This window comes from Oncorhynchus mykiss, chromosome 15 (genome assembly GCF_013265735.2).
Source record: "Oncorhynchus mykiss isolate Arlee chromosome 15, USDA_OmykA_1.1, whole genome shotgun sequence".
Classification (NCBI taxonomy): domain Eukaryota; kingdom Metazoa; phylum Chordata; class Actinopteri; order Salmoniformes; family Salmonidae; genus Oncorhynchus; species Oncorhynchus mykiss.
The window spans coordinates 15,918,050-15,937,719 of record NC_048579.1 but is presented as its reverse complement, the minus strand read 5'-3'; the positions used below and the strand labels follow the sequence as shown (position 1 = coordinate 15,937,719).

The following is a 19,670-nucleotide window of genomic DNA, read 5'->3' as shown; positions in this document are numbered from 1 at the left end:
ATGGTGATCTTAGGTATTTCATGAAGCTCCCGATGAACAGTTCTTGTGCTGACGTTGTTTCCAAAGGCAGTTTGGAACTCGGTAGTGTTGCAACAGAGGCCACACGATTTAATGCTCTGCGCGCTTCAGCACTCGGCGGTCCTGTTCTGTGAGCTTGTGTGGCCTACCACTTCGCGGCTGTTCCATTGTTGCTTCTAGAGGTTTCCACTTTACAATAACAGCACTTACAGTTGACCGGGGCAGCTCTAGCAGGGCAGAAATTTGACGAACTGACTTGTTGGAAAGGTGTCATCCTATGATGGTGCCACGTTGAAAGTCACTGAGCTCTTCAGTAAGGCCATTCTACTACCAATGTTTGTTTGTGGAGATTGCATGGCTGCGTGCTTGATTTTATACACCTGTCAGCAACAGCTGTGGCTGAAATAGTCGAATGCACATACTTTTGGCCATGTAGTGTATCAGAGGAGGTTGAAGTTGCCCCTAGATACTGCTCTAAGGCCAGTTTTTGCATTCCCCCTTATGGATAAGGTTATAATATTGGGAGGTCAAACTGATCCTAGATCCTATGGGCTACTTATACCCGAAGCCCCTCATATCATGGATGAATGGCTTGGCCTTGTACATGAAGATCTGATTCTCTAACGACTGCAGAATAACTATCACTCAGAGTCAAAATATATTTAAAACGGGTTTGCTTCTTGACATTACTGTATCCTTAAAAGCGATTCTAGAGAATGAAATGGCTACACGTACATCATGCAATGCAACTGACGAATATTCAGTGATATGAAATGTGACATTTGTTACTCAACGATAATTCTGATCTTTTCCTGGCTGCACCACTGATGGCTGAGCGGCAATCACCTCGTGGATGAAAAAAACAAGTACAGAAAAGCCGCTTTGTAATATAATCTGATAACACTAGATTTTATTTCTGTGTTTTGTTTATTTTTTTTTCACAGGATTTTGCTGCACTTGGGGCTCGATTCAATCAGATCCGTTTTAGCTGACATCCGCATAGCGGTTGTATTGACGGTGTCGGAGGTGGAACTGCATAAGTGACTCCTGGCATTATATCTAATGCGGACATTGCCGATGGCTGCACGGAGTCGCGTTAACACAAATCCCAAATGCCATGCAGCCTTGTTTACAAGTTGGAACGTGAGATGTGATCTACACCTCCATTAGGCTGATAGAAATCCTCATGATTTAGTTTGATGATTTCTATCTAGCGTACACTTTCTCGTTGTTAACTAACGCGAGTGGGGCGGGTGTGGCAATGATCGTAAGAGCAGCTGCTCACCGATTTGAGGTCTCCAACGCAGTTCCACCTCAGACACCACCAAACATCTGCTATGCGGGTGTCTGCTATTGCCGGGTTAATGCTGATCTGATTGAATCTAGGCCCTGATCTCATTATTGAATACACTGGAGATTTTGACTTTTGTGATAATTTATTTACTGGACAACCTCCTGCAGATTGTCCTATATGAGATTTGTAATTGAATGGCGACACGACAGAACGCGAAGGGTTAAAATATTCAATTGATATGTTCTGAGGCTTTTTAACTGATAGTCGATAACTGGGCTCTTCCTAAAACTGGGAGGAAAAAGAGCAACTATGGGCCTGTTCAGGAGTTTGCAACTTTACACAACGCTCAGCTAGAAATGTATTGTGTAGATATGATTTTCTTCCATGTAGTGAAAGAAACTATCTGCTCTATCTGCAATGCTTCTGAATAGGCCCCTGATGTGAGCTGCTTCTGAGTCACAGGTATGTTTATGTTTCAAGTTAGTTTTCAGTGTGTACAAATTAGAATCAATTCATAATATATTTAATTTTCTTTGGTTTGGGGACATGCTGTATGTGAAGGGTAAATGAAGAATGTTAGCTGTGCTTTAAAAGAAGACTTCTGGATGGTGTGTGGATTGGATGTATTCCTTGCTCACGGATGTAGAAAACAAAATGTATATGGTACAGAAATGTAAAGTTTTCTATGTTGAAAAAAGACTTCTGTACAACTTCCTGTACAAAACTGGTCATCATCCGACATTCTAATCAGGTTATAGGTCAATAAAGTTTTTGAACTTGATTTGTTTGACCATTTGATTGGACAATATGAGTCTGTCTTAAGAGGAAAGGATTGAGTACCAAGGACCAGTCTGGACAAAGACAAGTTTATAAAAACATTATTTATTTTTTACCCCAAATCTTTCTATACTGTATATTAACACACATGTTCTTGCTACATACAAACATTTCAACACCAGATACATGTTTTAAATACATATTAATTCTGCAAAAGTACATTCAAAAGGTTACCATAGTTGCTTACACCAGCAGACCAAACCAGTCAAAAGGTTACCATAGTTACTTCCATCAGCAGACCAGAGCCTATATTTCTTCCATACCGTAGTCCTGCAGCTGTAGCCATATCACACAGCAGTGAGAGGGATGCAGCTCAGGGACAGTAATTCTTCACTGTGTACTAGCTGCACACTTATCCAATCATACTTGGACCATCTCAATTGCACACTCCTCACATCCTGTCTCCTTCTCAAAACCCATTGGATGAGAAAGCCAGAGGTCCCGCCCCTCGAACCTTCTCTTTTGAAGGAGGCAAACAGAGAGGACGCAAGAAGTCTACAATCTAGATTTTCCCCGCTCTCTGACGCTGCCCTGCTCCTACTCACTACATGGAGCTGTTGTACACAGAGACTGAAATATCTCTGCTACTACCTCATCTCCATTTGACATCTGCCCTGGTGGCTGATTAAACAATTCACACATGCATAAGCAACATTCAATGTTTTTCTGCATAAAAACACAAATATGGATGTTTTTGCTCTCCTGATGCAGACACAGAAATAGACCATGTTAATTTTGTCATTTGTATTGGGGATCGACTGCATATAAAACATAGACCTCAAACTCTAGTCAAAAGTAGTAAGCTGTGAAGGGAATGGGATCCTATGTGTAGATGAAAGGGGTCCTCCATGTTAGGTGGAGGGCCCATCCCACTCCCCATCCAGGATGTGGGTAACCGGTTTCTGTCCGGTTAACAATTTCAGCGTGTCTGACGTGCCGGGCCGTAGCCAGCGCTCTGTGGCAACAGTCTCCATGGACACACGCCTGACCGGGTAGTACGGGGTGGACCGCAGTGAGAGGTCATCCCCTTCATCGGCTGACAGCCCCCCTGGAGACCAGAGAGACGTCATTCAAACAGACAGACACCTCATGGCCCAATCCTAACTTAGATACCTACATTTGCATTTCTCATGACATTCTATCAAAATGCCTATATTGAGTTGCAGCATTGAATAAGTTGCAGTTTGTGGTGCTTTGAGACCTTACATCCAACCTCGTCATTCTATCACAAGCCTGTACGTGCGGTCCCCTCCACGTACAGGCTTGTCACAGAGAACAGAGACTGGGCATCCGGTTGGCCCTTGTCATCCCTCTGACAACCAGCAGTCACCATGTTCTGGGCCACAGCATGGAAACATCTGTCAGTACAGCAGAACGAGTTAGTACAGACTACAGAGAAAATGTGTATTGGCCATTGTTTTTCAGAAATCCTGTAAGACATTGTAATGCCTAAAAAAAGAGGGACTGTTGTGTATTATCAGACAGGTTTCCCCAAGGCCCTTCTCAGATTGAGGACATTAATGGACTGTTGAAGTGGCACTGTAATTATGTGATGATGACTCAACTGAAGCAACAGGCCCTTCTCATCCTCAAAGTCTCTCCTTCTGGCAGGCCTTCTCCTCTCCCGGGCTGAGGGCTGTCTGGACCTCAGGTCAACCTGGGCTGCCCTGGCCCTTGGGACGGGGACCCTGCTTACGTCTGGGGACGTAACACTGTAACACATTTACATTACATCACCTAACAGGCAACCTTAACTAATAAAAATGCTACGCCGTACTAAAATACTAAGGCATAGCAATATTGGAGGTATATTATGTTTATATTTTATCCAATCTTCTCATGTTATTCTTCAGTAATATCATTAAAAAGTGTTTTCTGCATTGTGCAGTAGACTCTCAGATACACATTCCCTGCCTGCTATCCTCCCTCCCCCTTCAGCCGGACCAAGGCCATGCTACTACCACCCTGCAGCTGGCACAGACTTTCTGCTCTGTCAGGACTGCTACCAGCTGTGTGGGCGCCATGGCTTGGCCTATGTCATGTTGGCACTGGCAGGCACCCAGAGGGTGCCCAATGGCCCTCCCTCCCCTCAGTTGGCTGCAGTCTAGTGTGTGTGTGTGTGTGTGTGTCCCATATTCACCTCAGTGTAATAATGTATTACTATTCATTCCTTCCAGTAAGCATATCCTCAGGGGGACAGTTTTTCTGTCACTGACTCAAGTCGTGTTGAGGCTGTTTGACCAGCAGGCTGTTTGACCAGCAGGCTCACCAATAACAGCACTCTCTGACTCCAATAAAGAGACTATTTGGTGGTCTCAGATTGTTTTCTCACTCTGAGAGGATCAACACAGACCGTCAGACACCTATAAAAACCAAGTTAGATGAGTTAGACAGTGTGTGTCTGACCTGACTCCTCATGATCCTGATCTTGCGTTGTTGCTCCCTGAGCAGAGCCTGCTGGATGTCCAGACTGTGTTTGCCACAGGGGGGGGAGATGAGATGTGCTGTCTGTAACACACAACTCAGTCCCTGCATCCAGGATTACCACATCCTCACCATGACACAGATGTCAGGCAGTGAGTGCTGCGGTAGTCATGTGTACTGATACAGCTCTAATGTTGCCATTAGAGGTACAGATGGGCCCAGATTAGCCTATCATAGTGGATTTCCTCCCACACCAGCCAATCAGAGGGACTCTCTGGACAGTGCTCATTATGATGAGAGGCTAAGCCAGGGGGGAGTGATGTGCACTTACAGGACTAGTTCAGCTGTGGCCAAGATGAAATTGATAATCGACACTGACCTTATATGGGGGTGAAGAGCATCTAGACCTAATCCTATTGTCAACCCCTCCCCTCCATACTGACTGAGCATGGTGCCATGGTGACTCAGCTACTCTGCAGTCTAAACACTGAGCTACAGATGGACTAGGAGGAACATAGACAAGCAGAGAGGACAAGACTTCTCATGCCTTGTCCCATCCTCCGCAAGGGAGAGGAAGAGGTAGGCCTCTGGTGAGCTATAATAATGGAAGCAAGAGACGATCTGCTCACAGGCAAAAGCAATGTGTGTCCGCTCACTGTAGTGTACTCAACACACAGGCATACAGTGTTGTCTTCACCCTACAGTGTACTCACACCCAACTGTTGTTGTACATATGGCTTCTATATCTCCCACTTTTCTAACCCCGTTTTTGTATGTTTGCGTGTCGGAAGTGTTCTCTGGACCCCAACATAAACTCAGTACTGGGAATCCATTCAAAGTCAATTTCCTTAGTTTCAGCCCTGTGTTTACGTTGCCAAACTGTCCGTTACTGATGGATGGCTTTAATGATGAGTCGCCCCATGACCTCATCAGAGTAATGCCATGGCAAAGAGGAGAGGAGACAGAGGGGCTTGATGAGGGCTGCACATCTGGCCAAACTGAACAGGAATGGATCATAGTTATTCTTCTAGAAAAATATGAAAAGAGGGACTCATAAATTGGGTATAGGCCTTTAAATGCATGGGATGGTGGTGTCAATTCATCTCTATATTTGATCTGGGCGAGGGCATTAATAAGAGAATGAGAAGAATGGAGGGAGAAGATTAATGTCCAGTTATTAATGTCCGGGGTCTGGACCTCAAAGCTGTGTGCTGTAAAACCTTGGTCGAGCATCGGTGTAATAGGCATTATGATGCTCATGTGAATTTCCTTCAGGCTGATGCCTACTTCTCACTTAAAACAGTTTCTTGTTTTTAATAGCATAAAGACTGTCATTGTCATACCTCTATATTTGAGTTGGTTGAACTCCCTGGTGTTCTGCATGTTGACGTGAACAGCTGCAGCAGCTACTCCGGTGTTGGGTGGCGTGCCATCTCAAACATGTCCCCATAGGGGTGCCCTCTACGCCTGGGCACAGCACAACAGTATGGAACATGATCCAACACCTCAAAACACGCCACAGTCGCCACTATAAAATATGCATGTTAAGTTCACAACCGTACACCGACAGTGAGTGTATAGTTCCAGGGATGAAAGCGGAGTCAGAATAAAGCTATAGCGCCTGGGCCTGTGGATGTTCGACACAGTCAAGTGCCTGGGCCTAGAGGAGAGCTGGCTGACAGCAGAGAGAGGTCTGGGAGTGAGGAGCTGCTTGCCCAGTCTCTTCTGCAAGTCTGGGTTAGGAGGGGAAGGATCCTTCTGGCTCTGCATAAAGGAGAGAGTCCAACTTACATTCAGATGGCTCAATACAACACCAAGTCATATTTTACAGTATCCCGTGTATAGTGAACATGTTACACCTCTGCCTGAACGTGTCCTGCTCCTGGAGCTGCTGTGGAGTGTCCTGATCACTGAACACGTTGCCTCGGGCAAACTGGGAGAGCTGGGCCAAGGAAAAACCAGCAGGGACGGATGAGAGGGGTGACTTATCAATGCACACACACACAAAGTAAAGTGAAAACTCAGACCTTTACTGAGTGGTTGTGAGAGTTGGGCTACCTATTACTCTCTGGGTAGGCGGTACCCAGTCCTCCTGCCTGGGGTTAGGTCCTCCACTCCTGCCTACAGAGCCCTGTGGCTGCCACCTGTCCCTGGACTCTGGGTTCACGTACTCCTCCTCGTTGGTCCTGTGCATTCTGTTCAGATCACCTGGAGGCATCGTCATCAGCTACAGAGACACTTTCAACGCAGTGGTGACTCACAGATTCAGCTACAATGCCTCTTCATACCAGGGCCAGAGATGTTGACAGAGAAATAACCTGGAGGTTTAGACTTAACAAAGTGACTGAAACCAAAGGTGTCATAGTCAAATTCAGAGAAGTTATCATTTTGGTTTTACAGTCACTATAAAGTGAACAGAGAGAGTAACTAAAGAGGACTAATGACTATGGAGTAAATCAACAATGGTGTACTGATGAGGTTTCCCCTGTCATCTCCGAGAAGGGCCCCTCCTCCCCCTTCCCCAAGGGTCATAGGCCTTCATTTCTGCCTCGATCTTGGCATCGTAGCAATCCCTCTTCCTCCTCTCCTGTCTTTATCACTCCTTTCTTTTCTGGATCTGCACCCAGGGATGGAAAGGTGCCATTAGCTACTGACCATTAAAGCTCATTTTATTTGAAAGAATGTTCACTTTTCCAAAGCTCCTGTAGCTTAACTTTAGAAATATCCTCTGACCTGAAAGTTACGCCTACCTCTCTATTTCACATCTCGAACAACGGATGGTTGAAAACTTGAATCTATTGCAAAATATTCAAGCTGAGCTCTACAGTATGTATGACATGAAAGGCCTTTTTATGTTGCCCTTGTGGTATTCCTGCAGTTATTCCTTTTACCTTGGAAAAGTGCTGACTTCGCTCTCGCCTGATCTCTTCCCGTCAAAATATTGCAGTCTGTCACTAATCTGAGTCATTGGTTTCCTGTTCCTCTGGAATCAGCAGAGAGAAACACAGCTAGATAGCAATGTTAGCATCTCAATGTGTCTCCTTACACTTAACTTATCCTTCTTCAGATAACAGCCTGGGAGCCAGGGGCGTGTTCAGTAGTGCACAACAAAGCAAAGTAGTTTGAAACAGGGGAAGAAAACTGATGCATTCTTTCCCAAATATGCAGTTATTGGTACACATAATACTGTGATGACTAACAAACTGGAGATGGAATTCAATCAATATTTCATGGTTTATCCTTCACTCTCTTAAGAGAGAGGAGGGGGAGAGATAGCGAGAAAGTCAGTGAGCTGAGGTAAGGACGAGAGAAGGGCAGACTTTTATCACGCTAATGAGAGTACGGCTATCACATCTCTCTATCACACTTACCCCACCTCCATTCCACAGCTGGGGACAAAATGAGTCCCTCTCCCTGCCAACAGGTGTGAGTGATTTATGGTGTATAAAAGGTGTGGTTGGCTGGAGACCAGCTGAGTATTTCACACATACACGTCTCATTGTATTATAATGTCCTGAAAGCATTTACAGTCCTGTGAGATTGTTTATGTCAATGGGGTTTTCCTAGTTTAAACAAAAATGTAATACATGTTTCAATGTCTAGCCTACCTGTTGTCTCAGGGCTTCCTGGTAGTTCAACACGCTCTCCTTGGACTGCGTTGGCCTCTGTCCTATCGCTCCAACACCCAGCCCAGCCCAGCCCCAGGGAGAGCTACAACATGCTGATTGGCTCCTCTGAAGAAAGACATGAAACATTATGGGTAACCCTATCATCACAATATCAATAGTTGTGAGAGACATACACAGAGTACAAAACATTAAGAACACCTGCTCTTTCCATGACATAGACTGACCAGGTGAATCCAGGTGACAGCTACAGTGCCTTGCGAAAGTATTCGGCCCCCTTGAACTTTTAGACCTTTTGCCACATTTCAGGCTTCAAACATAAAGATATAAAACTGTATTTTTTTTGTGAAGAATCAACAACAAGTGGGACACAATCATGAAGTGGAACGACATTTATTGGATATTTCAATCTTTTTTAACAAATCAAAAACTGAAAAATTGGGCGTGCAAAATTATTCAGCCCCCTTAAGTTAATACTTTGTAGCGCCACCTTTTGCTGCGATTACAGCTGCAAGTCGCTTGGGGTATGTCTCTATCAGTTTTGCACATCGAGAGACTGAAATGTTTTCCCATTCCTCCTTGCAAAACAGCTCGAGCTCAGTGAGGTTGGATGGAGAGCATTTGTGAACAGCAGTTTTCAGTTCTTTCCACAGATTCTCGATTGGATTCAGGTCTGGACTTTGACTTGGCCATTCTAACACCTGGATATGTTTATTTTTGAACCATTCCATTGTAGATTTTGCTTTATGTTTTGGATCATTAGCTTGTTGGAAGACAAATCTCCGTCCCAGTCTCAGGTCTTTTGCAGACTCCATCAGGTTTTCTTCCAGAATGGTCCTGTATTTGGCTCCATCCATCTTCCCATCAATTTTAACCATCTTCCCTGTCCCTGCTGAAGAAAAGCAGGCCCAAACCATGATGCTGCCACCACCATGTTTGACAGTGGGGATGGTGTGTTCAGCTGTGTTGCTTTTACGCCAAACATAACGTTTTGCATTGTTGCCAAAAAGTTCCATTTTGGTTTCATCTGACCAGAGCACCTTCTTCCACATGTTTGGTGTGTCTCCCAGGTGGCTTGTGGCAAACTTTAAACAACACTTTTTATGGATATCTTTAAGAAATGGCTTTCTTCTTGCCACTCTTCCATAAAGGCCATATTTGTGCAATATACGACTGATTGTTGTCCTATAGACAGAGTCTCCCACCTCAGCTGTAGATCTCTGCAGTTCATCCAGAGTGATCATGGGCCTCTTGGCTGCATCTCTGATCAGTCTTCTCCTTGTATGAGCTGAAAGTTTAGAGGGACGGCCAAGTCTTGGTAGATTTGCAGTGGTCTGATACTCCTTCCATTTCAATATTATCGCTTGCACAGTGCTCCTTGGGATGTTTAAAGCTTGGGAATCTTTTTGTATCGAAATCCGGCTTTAAACTTCTTCACAACAGTATCTCGGACCTGCCTGGTGTGTTCCTTGTTCTTCATGATGCTCTCTGCGCTTTTAACGGACCTCTGAGACTATCACAGTGCAGGTGCATTTATACGGAGACTTGATTACACACAGGTGGATTGTATTTATCATCATTAGTCATTTAGGTCAACATTGGATCATTCAGAGATCCTCACTGAACTTCTGGAGAGAGTTTGCTGCACTGAAAGTAAAGGGGCTGAATAATTTTGCACTCCCAATTTTTCAGTTTTTCATTTGTTAAAAAAGTTTGAAATATCCAATAAATGTCGTTCCACTTCATGATTGTGTCCCACTTGTTGTTGATTCTTCACAAAAAAATACAGTTTTATATCTTTATGTTTGAAGCCTGAAATGTGGCAAAAGGTCGCAAAGTTCAAGGGGGCCGAATACTTTCGCAAGGCACTGTATGATCCCTTATTGATGTCACTTGTTAAATCCAAAGAAGGATTTTTAAGCCTTGAGACAATTGAGACCTGGATTGTGTGTGTGCCATTCAGAGGGAGAATGGGCAAGACAACAGTGCCTTTGAGATGCAGGCTGTTCTGAGGGCAAAGGGGGGTTGCAACTCAATATTAGGAGGGTGTTCTTAATGTTTGGTATGCTCGGTGTATAGCCTACACACAGCTTTCAATGCTTGCTTAGGGTGCCCTCTTCTGGTTCTTTAAACAACTCAAAACTAAAAAATCTGTGCTACTTAGCAATGAGTTGTGTGATTAATTGGTGTGAATGGATAACTTGTGTGCAGGTCTCTAGACAAAGTGGAAAGATATGCAAGTCCTGTGCTAAGGACACCCACCGGGCCCCTTGATGCCCATTGTTGATGATGAGTCCGGGTACAAACTCGGCCTTGTCCTTCCTTGTTGGCTGAATCAGACCTGGATCTCCCGGCGGTCTTCATGGCCACAGGCATCACAAGACTGGAGAACTGTTACACAGACAGACAGTACCTAGGTAAACATCTGCAGTTCAGTTCACCTAATCAATGAATCACCTCATAAAACACACAGTTTAACCAATATTCCTTGTAGCTACATCCAAGTTAGCCTGCACCATCACCATCACCAGCACCTCACATCACACACTACCATAACAGATCCCAGTGTCTGACTGCAGTCTTCTCTCTACCCAGTGACCCAGAAACTAAAGAATAAAGATCCATCACATTGCCTGTCAGATAAATGCAGCTCCAATGATGGAATTGAAGTGAGTGTCTGTCTTTTAGATTCTTCAAAGTAGCCACCCTTTGCCTTGATGACAGCTTTGCACACTCTTGGAATTCTCTCAACCAGCTTCATGAGATAGTCACATGGAATGCATTTCAGTTAACAGGTGTGCCTTGTAAAAGTTAATTTGTGGAATTTCTTTCTTTCTTAATGCGTTTGAGCCAATCAGTTATGTTATTTAACCTGTATTTAACTAGGCAAGTCAGTTAAGAACAAATTCTTATTTACAATGACGGCCTAACCCGGCCAAACCTGGACAATGCCCGGGCCAATTTTGCACCTCCCTATGGGATTCTTAATCACGGCCGGATGTGATACAGCCTGGATTAGAACGAGGGACTGTAGTGGCGCCTCATGCATTGAGATGCAGTGCCTTAGACCACTGCGCCACTCGGTAGGGGTGGTATACAGACAAGTTAGGGGGGTATACAGAAATCCATATTATGGCAAGAACAGCTCAAATAAGCAAAGACGATAAGCAAACGACAGTCCATTATTACTTTAAGACATGAAGGACAGTCAATGCGGAAAATTTGAAGAACTTTGAACGTTTCTTCAAGTGCAGTCGCAAAAACCATCAAGCGCTATGATGAAACTGGCTCTCAGGAGGACCACCACAAGAAAGGAAGACCCAGCGTTACCTCTGCTGCAGATGGTAAATTCATTAGAGTTGCCAGCCTCAGAAATTGCAGCCAAAGTAACAGACACATCTCAACATCAACTGTTCAGAGGAGACTGCGTGAATCAGGCCTTCATGGTCGAATTTCTGCAAAGAAACCACTACCAAAGGACACCAAATAAAATAAGAGACTTACTTAGGCCAAGAAATACGAGCAATGGACATTAAATTGGTGGAAATCTGTCCTTTGGTCTGATGAGTCCAAATTTGATATTTGTGGTTCCAACCACTGTGTCTTTGTGAGACGCAGAGTAGGTTAATGGATGATCTCCGCATGTGTGGATCTCACCGTGAAGCATGGAGGAGGTGTGATGGTGCTTTGCTGGTGAAACTGTCTGTGATTTATTTAGAATTCAAGGCACACTTAACCAGCATGGCTAGCACAGCATTCTGCAGCAATACGCCATCCCATCTGGTTTGCGCTTATTGGGACTATCATTTGTTTTTCAACAGAACAATGACCCACCACACCTCCACACCTTGATCAAGGAGAGTGATGGAGTGCTGCATCAGATGACCTGGCCTCCACAATCACCAACCTCAACCAAATTGAGATGGTTTGGGATGAGTTGGACTGCAGAGTGAAGGAAAAACAGCCAACAAGTGCTCAGCATTTGGGAACTCCTTCAAGACTGTTAGAAAAGCATTCCAGGTGAAGCTGGTTGAGAGAATGGCAAGAGTGTGGAAAGCTGTCATCAAGGCAAAGGGTGGCTGCTTTGAAGAAACTAAAATAGATTTTAATTTGTTTAACACTTTTTTGGTTACTACATTATTCCATATGTGTTATTTCATAGTTTTGATTGCTTCACTATACTTCTACAATGTAGAATAGTAAAAAAATAAAAAACCTTGAATGAGTAGGTGTGTCAACTTTTGACTGGTACTGTACATGGTATGAAAATAAAATGCAACAATGTAATGCAATAAATAAACAAGCCGGCGAGACAGGGACTGAACACAAATATTGTGCATTACAGTTTTCCATTGTGGTCTCCCTCCACAATCAATACAGAGAGGTTTTCTACATGTGGTGGCCAACTGTGCTAATGTGGCCATTTAATTGCAGTGGCTCAGTTTTGGGTTTTGGTGTTGCCGACTTGGACTTTCTGATCTGATGTGCTCTTCATGGACAACATGGGGTTCCACCTCCCTCCTCTCCTGCACAGCTCTGCCATAGAAATTAATTACAATGTTAAACAGGAAGATTACAATGAGCATAATCCATCCCTTTTTTTTAAATGCATTTTTCACAGCAGCAGGTAATTTGCTGATAGAAAATCTCTCATGAGAAGTACCTGTCAGGGCTATGATAGATTAACATCCTCTGTGTTCTCCCAGTGAACTCTGGCTCTCGGCGTCTTCTGGGTCTCCTCCTCTCCAAGAACTCAAATTCCTCTTCCTCATCCTCCTCCTCTGTGGAAAGGTCCTCCTCAGAGTTGTACTGCTCTCTACACCTGCTTCTCCTTCTGGGCCTCCTCTTCCAGCCCTGCAAAGACTCCTCTAGTCTGTGGAGCTCCCAGCACCTCCACCCTCGTGGGGCCTGACCCTCTGTCCCTGTCCCCCTGTTGGTTAGGGTGGCAGCATCCCTCCAGGATGGGAGTTAAACTGGATGTTATGCTGGGCCTTTGGGATGGCTGGGGGGAATAAAGTGCAGCAGGACTCACAGTCTCTGGGGCCTGCACCTGTAGTTTAGGAAAGAGAGGTGTTAAATTATCAAAATGTGGCAAAATGCTGTAGGATCTTAGTCAAATATAGCCAATGAACAGGACAATCATCTTCAACTCATTAAACACACATTGAATAGGTCAAGAGATATTTTCACAAAAATATCTACATAATTTCCAAGGTATGCATAATCTATTGTTACATGAGAAGCATTTGAAGATGGTTTCCTTAGTTGTCCTGACTGTTCTTTAAGAAAGAGGTTGTATTCTTTGTTTCCCTCATCTCTTCATTTGTCCTGGAGGAAGACAACAGAAACGTGGCTGCTTTAAATCACAAGCCATTTAGCAGTTTTCAAAAAATGGAATAGTATTTTATTTACCATTATTTTACCAGGTAACAGAGCGCTAAGTTAGCTGACTTCGTTTCAAAATAAGAAATAAGTGAAAAGCATTCACATATTCCCCCAGAAGATGTCAGTATTACCATTTCTATCACATCGTCTGTGTTATTTGGACTAAACCATCACGTTAATTGGTGTTTCGTGGCTGTTGATGAATACAAGCATAAGTGTATTTGTTTGGGACATGCATATCTGAATTAATTCGATGATTTTATGCGTATACTCATTAACTGAACAAAAACCCCACGGTCACTTTTTATTTTAGATTTTTTTTAAACGTGTATGTCCCCCTTCCTCATAGCATGGTACAGTCCAGTGTCATGGCTCCCTGAACGAATGGATGAGCAAGGGCTACTGCTTTGAGATTATGTTATTATTACAGGTTTTTGAAATATTCCACGTTTGATAGCGCACTAGTTTTCTTTCTAGTATTACGTTATATTTTAGAGAGGTAGTGAGACTAGGTTGTCAACATGGCAGGGAGTAGCATGGCACAGAAAACATGGGAGCTACAAAACAGTATGCAGGAAGTTCAGAGCATAGATGAAATATATAAATATGACAAAAAACAACAACAGGAAATCCTTGCTGCGAAGCCATGGACAAAGGAGTAAGTATATATTTGATAAATTATAGATTGTCATTTGTTTTATTTGCAACTGCTTGCTAGTTCCTTGTTTGGCTGTGTTGGCTTGACCAGCTAGCTAACGTTACTATCTGAAGTTAGCATGTCAACAATGGGAATTCTCCCTGCATTGCAAGCTAGTTAGTGAATGCCATATTAATTCCCTGAACATAATTCACACCAATATTATTTTTGTCCTATAGTCATCATTACTTCAAATACTGCCAGATATCTGCTCTGGCGCTGCTGAAGATGGTGATGCACGCCAGGTCCGGGGGCAACCTCGAGGTGATGGGTCTGATGCTTGGGAAAGTGGACGGGGAGACCATGAACATCATGGACAGCTTTGCCTTACCCGTGGAGGGCACAGAGACGCGGGTCAACGCCCAGGCTGCGGCTTATGAATACATGGCTGCCTACATTGAGAATGCCAAACAGGTAAAATGACTGACTCTTGGAATGAGATTTTGGTCCTTAATGTTGCATAAAAGGATGGATCAAAACACATGACATTTTAGTGAGAACTGTGCTTGTCATGGTTTATCACAATGGTTACATATTGGACACTATCTCTTTATTGTATTGATACTGATTCCTTGCCGTTTGTGAACTGTCAGGTTGGTCGGCTGGAGAACGCTATTGGCTGGTACCACAGTCACCCAGGTTACGGCTGCTGGTTGTCAGGTATAGATGTCAGCACTCAGATGCTCAACCAGCAGTTTCAGGAGCCCTTTGTGGCGGTGGTGGTGAGTACAGTGAAAGATCTGCCCCAACTTCAGCTCATAACGCAATACCCCCAAAATACACATGTTAAAATGTCCATTTGTCTTTTATTAGACTGCTTCCTAAATACAGTACTTTGGTTTTCCTTTTGAATTTGTGGGTGCAAGGTTATACATGTGTAACTGAGAGGGGTGCAATCAGGTTTAGGCATCCCTTTAGTGGTTGATGATGTATGGTAGTAGTCCACCATGAGCACGGCACATATTTGGCTTTTGTAACTGTAGATGCTATTTACACTTGATTGGTTTTGCAGGGCTGAAGTGCCAAGGGCATAGGATAATTAAGTGTGTTCTTTGACTACACTGGCAGCAGTAGTTGAGAAGAAAACATCACTCCTGGTGGCCGGCTTGGAGTGGTCTCTAGAGACTGTCTGACCTCTGAAAACATTTTCCTGTTCTACTGTATATCTCTCCCTCCCAGATCGACCCCACTCGCACCATATCTGCAGGGAAAGTCAATCTTGGCGCCTTCAGAACATACCCCAAGGTAAGGAGTAAAATGCGTTTCTTGCATTATTCCAGTGTTTATCCGTGTTACATGTGGTATTAGATAAGTTAGGAACACAATTACTGCAAATTCAGCATTTTGGTCTCATTTATCGCTCATAAATATATTTGCTATATTTAGCATGCCAATTGGAATATTTATTTTAAAGATTTTGTTGTATCTATAAGTAATACTATTATGATTCATTGTCAACATTTAGTTAATTATTCATTTTGTAAAATGTGTTTATTAGTAGTTAATTAGTAGTTGGCTGTCTCTCACTATCGAACTGTGCAAATATTTTAAGACTACATTTCCTCTCATTAAATATACATTTTCAGATATCATGAGTCTAATAATTGTGTGTTTGTGTTGTTTTTCAGGGTTACAAACCTCCTGATGAGGGACCCTCTGAATATCAGACCATTCCCCTGAACAAGATCGAAGACTTCGGCGTGCACTGCAAACAGTGAGTTTTCATCTTGGACGTTTATACTTGAGGCAAACATATAATATTTAGTATCATCTTGCAAATTGTCTAAGTAAACTTGACAAGATACTTCATATATATATATTTTATTTATTTATTTTAGGGTTGATGTAGCCTATAACACAAATTCAAGTCATTATGATGTAATAATCCCTTAATAATGCTGTGGTAAATAATTGTATTTATTCTTGTTTTTTATTTATCCGATATTTTACCAAGTAAGTTGACTGAGAACACATTCTCATTTGCAGCAACGACCCGGGGAATAGTTACAGGGGAGACGAGGGGGATGAATGACGCAATTGTAAACTGGGGATTATTATCATTATTAAATAAAAATGTAGTATTTTCTTAATTTAATTTACATTGTTTATTTATTCACTAAGTGCCATGGGGTTTTGTTTGTTTAGGTATTATGCCTTGGAGGTGACTTATTTCAAGTCTTCCCTGGATCGAAAATTACTGGAGCTCCTCTGGAATAAATACTGGGTCAACACTCTGAGCTCTTCAAGTCTTCTGACGGTAAGGGTTTTGAATTTAACTCTAAATCAAGCAATGCTACATTTGTGAAACCCTTTTGTTTACAAATAGATATGTAACCATACTATGCCGAGTCAAGTAGCAGCCAAAATATATGGTGTGTGATTCTTACATATTAATGACAATCCCTTTCTTTATTTATACCATTATTATAATCATTTTATATGGCCCGGGGGGGATCTTCTATTTTCCAAAAGGTCACTTGTACAGATTTACAAGCATAGGTTAATTAATATGACTGAGGCCACCATGTTAATCTTTAAACAAAATATCTATGTGTTGGAGATGTGGTGATATAGATGCTGCTGTGGTTCACCGTGGATCATCTCCCTTGTTGCCAATACTTTCTAGAGATTGAAAGCCCCCAGTGAATTCCCATTGTGGATGCTAAACAGTCTCTAAAGGCAGCAGACTATCCAAACAGTGGACTCTGGTCATTCTGGATGAAGATGGATTGACTAGTTGTCAGGAGTTGACTGGTCCATTGGCGAAGGGCTTTGTCAGTCACTACACTGTCACCACAGTCTGGCTCCCTATCATTGTCTCCTAATTACCTGCTCCATGGAACACAAGGCCTCACCTTAGGCAAACCTTTTCACCGAACCCCTTTCACCGCGACTTCACAAGCCATTTAATCCATTAACAAGTTCAACATATTGTAACTGTTTAATAGAATGTCTCAGTAGTGGTGAAGAAAATAGGGTGGTGGTGAAATTGTGCATGAACATTGTGTGTGTGTGTGTGTGTGTGTGTGTAAAGAAAGAATGAATGAAAGAAAGCCCACACATGGGTATATAGGCTACTGCTTCCACATACTTTGATTAACTTAATCACAATACGCGGATATGCTTTCGTCTGATCATGGTACATGACAATATAACATATTGGTACATAATCCATGCGTGTGTCCTCCCCAGAATTCAGAGTACACCACGGGCCAGGTGTTTGACTTGTCTGAGAAACTGGAGCAGTCAGAGGCTCAGCTTGGAAGAGGAAGCTTCATGCTGGGCCTGGACACACACGACAGGAAGTCCGAGGACAAACTGGCCAAAGCAACACGAGACAGGTACAGCAACGCTCCTCCACTCCTGTTATCTATCTAATTTAGATCTTGTTTATTCTGCATTTATTTGGCTTCCAGGCCTAGAGCTTATTTAGTGAATTATTTAATGCATTGATCTCTAAAATTGGCATGGCACCAAATATCACACTGTATGTTTGTTCATGTTTTGCAGCATTGACAGACTGGATTGGATTGTTGATAATGCCCTATGTACTGTTACAATAAAGATTTTTACTGATATTATTGACAACTGTAAACCAATTTGAGTCGCTGTTAAACACACCATTTAAATATTCAACTGACACAGAGAAACAAATTATTCCTACCCCATAATAGAATCATTGGTCCTTATTCACAAAGCTTCTCAGAGTAGGAATAGTGATCTGGGAACATTTTTGCCTTTCTGATGAACACGATCAATGGAAAATGGAAATCTCTGGTCTGCTTAGGCCTACGCTATGTACTACTCTAAGTTATAGAATATCTGTATTGTTACTATGTTTTGTAACCATTTTGATCACATATTATTTGTGTATAGATGCAATGGGAATACTTAGTTACTTGTTTTAGCAGGTAGAGTTGTCCTACCTACCTATTCAAGGTCTGCTTATTATTTATACAATGGTTGTGGTTTATTGAGTTTTTCTCCCGTGAATGCAACACCTATCTGTTTGTTTATCTGACCTGTCTGTTGATGGATAGGACGTCCGTATCACCTCTTCATGTCCAGAGCGAAACTGAACTTTCCTCTTTTTTTTCTGGCTATTCTAGCTGCAAGACGACAATTGAGGCGATCCATGGTCTGATGTCTCAAGTCATCAAGCATAAGCTCTTCAATCAAATCAACACGTCTGCCATCTAAGCCCGAAACAGTCCAAGTGGAGTCACCCCTCGTGTGTGTATTACTATTTAGATTCTGGTTAGCAGGATGATCTTTCAATTATTATCTGAGGAAAGTTTATTGGTTTTATCTTCAGCTATTCTTTAGTGTGAGTGATTGATCTCAACTTATGTCCACATAAGTGTATGAATAAATAGTGTTGTTAAAATGTATCTACGTTAGTTTTCCTTCTTTGACTTGAAGTATCACCATTTTCATTGAATAATTCCTGAGGTTGGTGAACCATATTGTTTTGACTGAATTGCTTCCAACTTTAGTTCATGTATTTTCTTATTTTTGAATGCTTGCAGACTTTTGAAAGGTATTCTCCTTTGGGTTCAACATGACATAGCACTGTGACATTTCCATGTCCCATGGCTGTTAGGTATTGGCTAGAGTAGACTACACACACACACCCTCACAGCATGACTTAACACTTTAACAAAGACCATGGTATATTACTCCATAACAAAACCTACAACCAGTCAGCCAGTCATTTCAACTCTGGCCAGTCATATCATTACATTATGGAACAACAAACTCAAGCCGCTGCATTGGCTCAAACGTAAACACTGGCTGGCATGGTCGAGAAGTCTCTGCGGAGTGGCTTTCGGTGCAGGTTGTCTCTCTGTAGTACACAATCCTTCAGGATTGTCAAGTCGTCAAGTCGAGCCGCGGCAATGATGCAGCACAGAAACAGGAGCCGTGCACACTGCAGTCTATTCACCCAACCCGTCTACATCGAAGCAGACACAGAGTCTGCTTTTCCTTACACACTGCAGCCCTGGCACCGTTTAATGTCAGAATTCTTTTTCTTGTAGTATTATAATGGTGGAATGTATATTTTTGATGCAACATTGCAGAGGCGTGGAACCATATTTGATGCACTTTGAATGGGTCTGCATTTCCTCATGTACATGAGCTTTGGCATCATTTCTTGTAATGATTTTCTTTTTATGTTATTATAATGGGTGAAGTGTGTATCCTAAAGTGTTTTAGAAAGAGGAAACTTATTGAATTATGTTAAATGTAATTTGAGTTTTTGGAATTAACAACAGGAAACAATTTGGCTTTACCCTCACATGGAATGCTCTGTAGTTTTAAGTGCAGTACTGTAACTGTATACTGTAACTGTTATAGCTCTATACTGTTATGGCTAGATGCTCAACAA

The 19,670-nt window shown here is 42.6% G+C and overlaps 1 protein-coding gene across 1 annotated transcript; it reads left to right on the top strand.

The window, feature by feature from the left end:
- The first annotated feature begins 13,914 nt into the window (after positions 1-13,914).
- Positions 13,915-19,325, top strand: LOC110489696 (COP9 signalosome complex subunit 5). The gene is made up of 8 exons (XM_021562464.2): positions 13,915-14,242; positions 14,461-14,695; positions 14,875-15,003; positions 15,461-15,526; positions 15,910-15,995; positions 16,427-16,538; positions 17,474-17,622; positions 18,391-19,325. Exons 1-8 carry the CDS (start codon positions 14,106-14,108, stop codon positions 18,479-18,481), a joined length of 1,005 nt encoding a protein of 334 aa, XP_021418139.1. The 5' UTR covers positions 13,915-14,105; the 3' UTR covers positions 18,482-19,325.
- Positions 19,326-19,670: the final 345 nt, after the last annotated feature.

Bases quoted from the DNA above. Each gene is read 5' to 3' on its own strand.
- LOC110489696 (XM_021562464.2), top strand. From the start codon at position 14,106: ATGGCAGGGAGTAGCATGGCACAGAAAACATGGGAGCTACAAAACAGT. The intron at 15,527-15,909 runs GTAAGGAGTAAA...GTTGTTTTTCAG, and splicing joins CCTTCAGAACATACCCCAAG to GGTTACAAACCTCCTGATGA. The intron at 16,539-17,473 runs GTAAGGGTTTTG...TGTCCTCCCCAG, and splicing joins GCTCTTCAAGTCTTCTGACG to AATTCAGAGTACACCACGGG.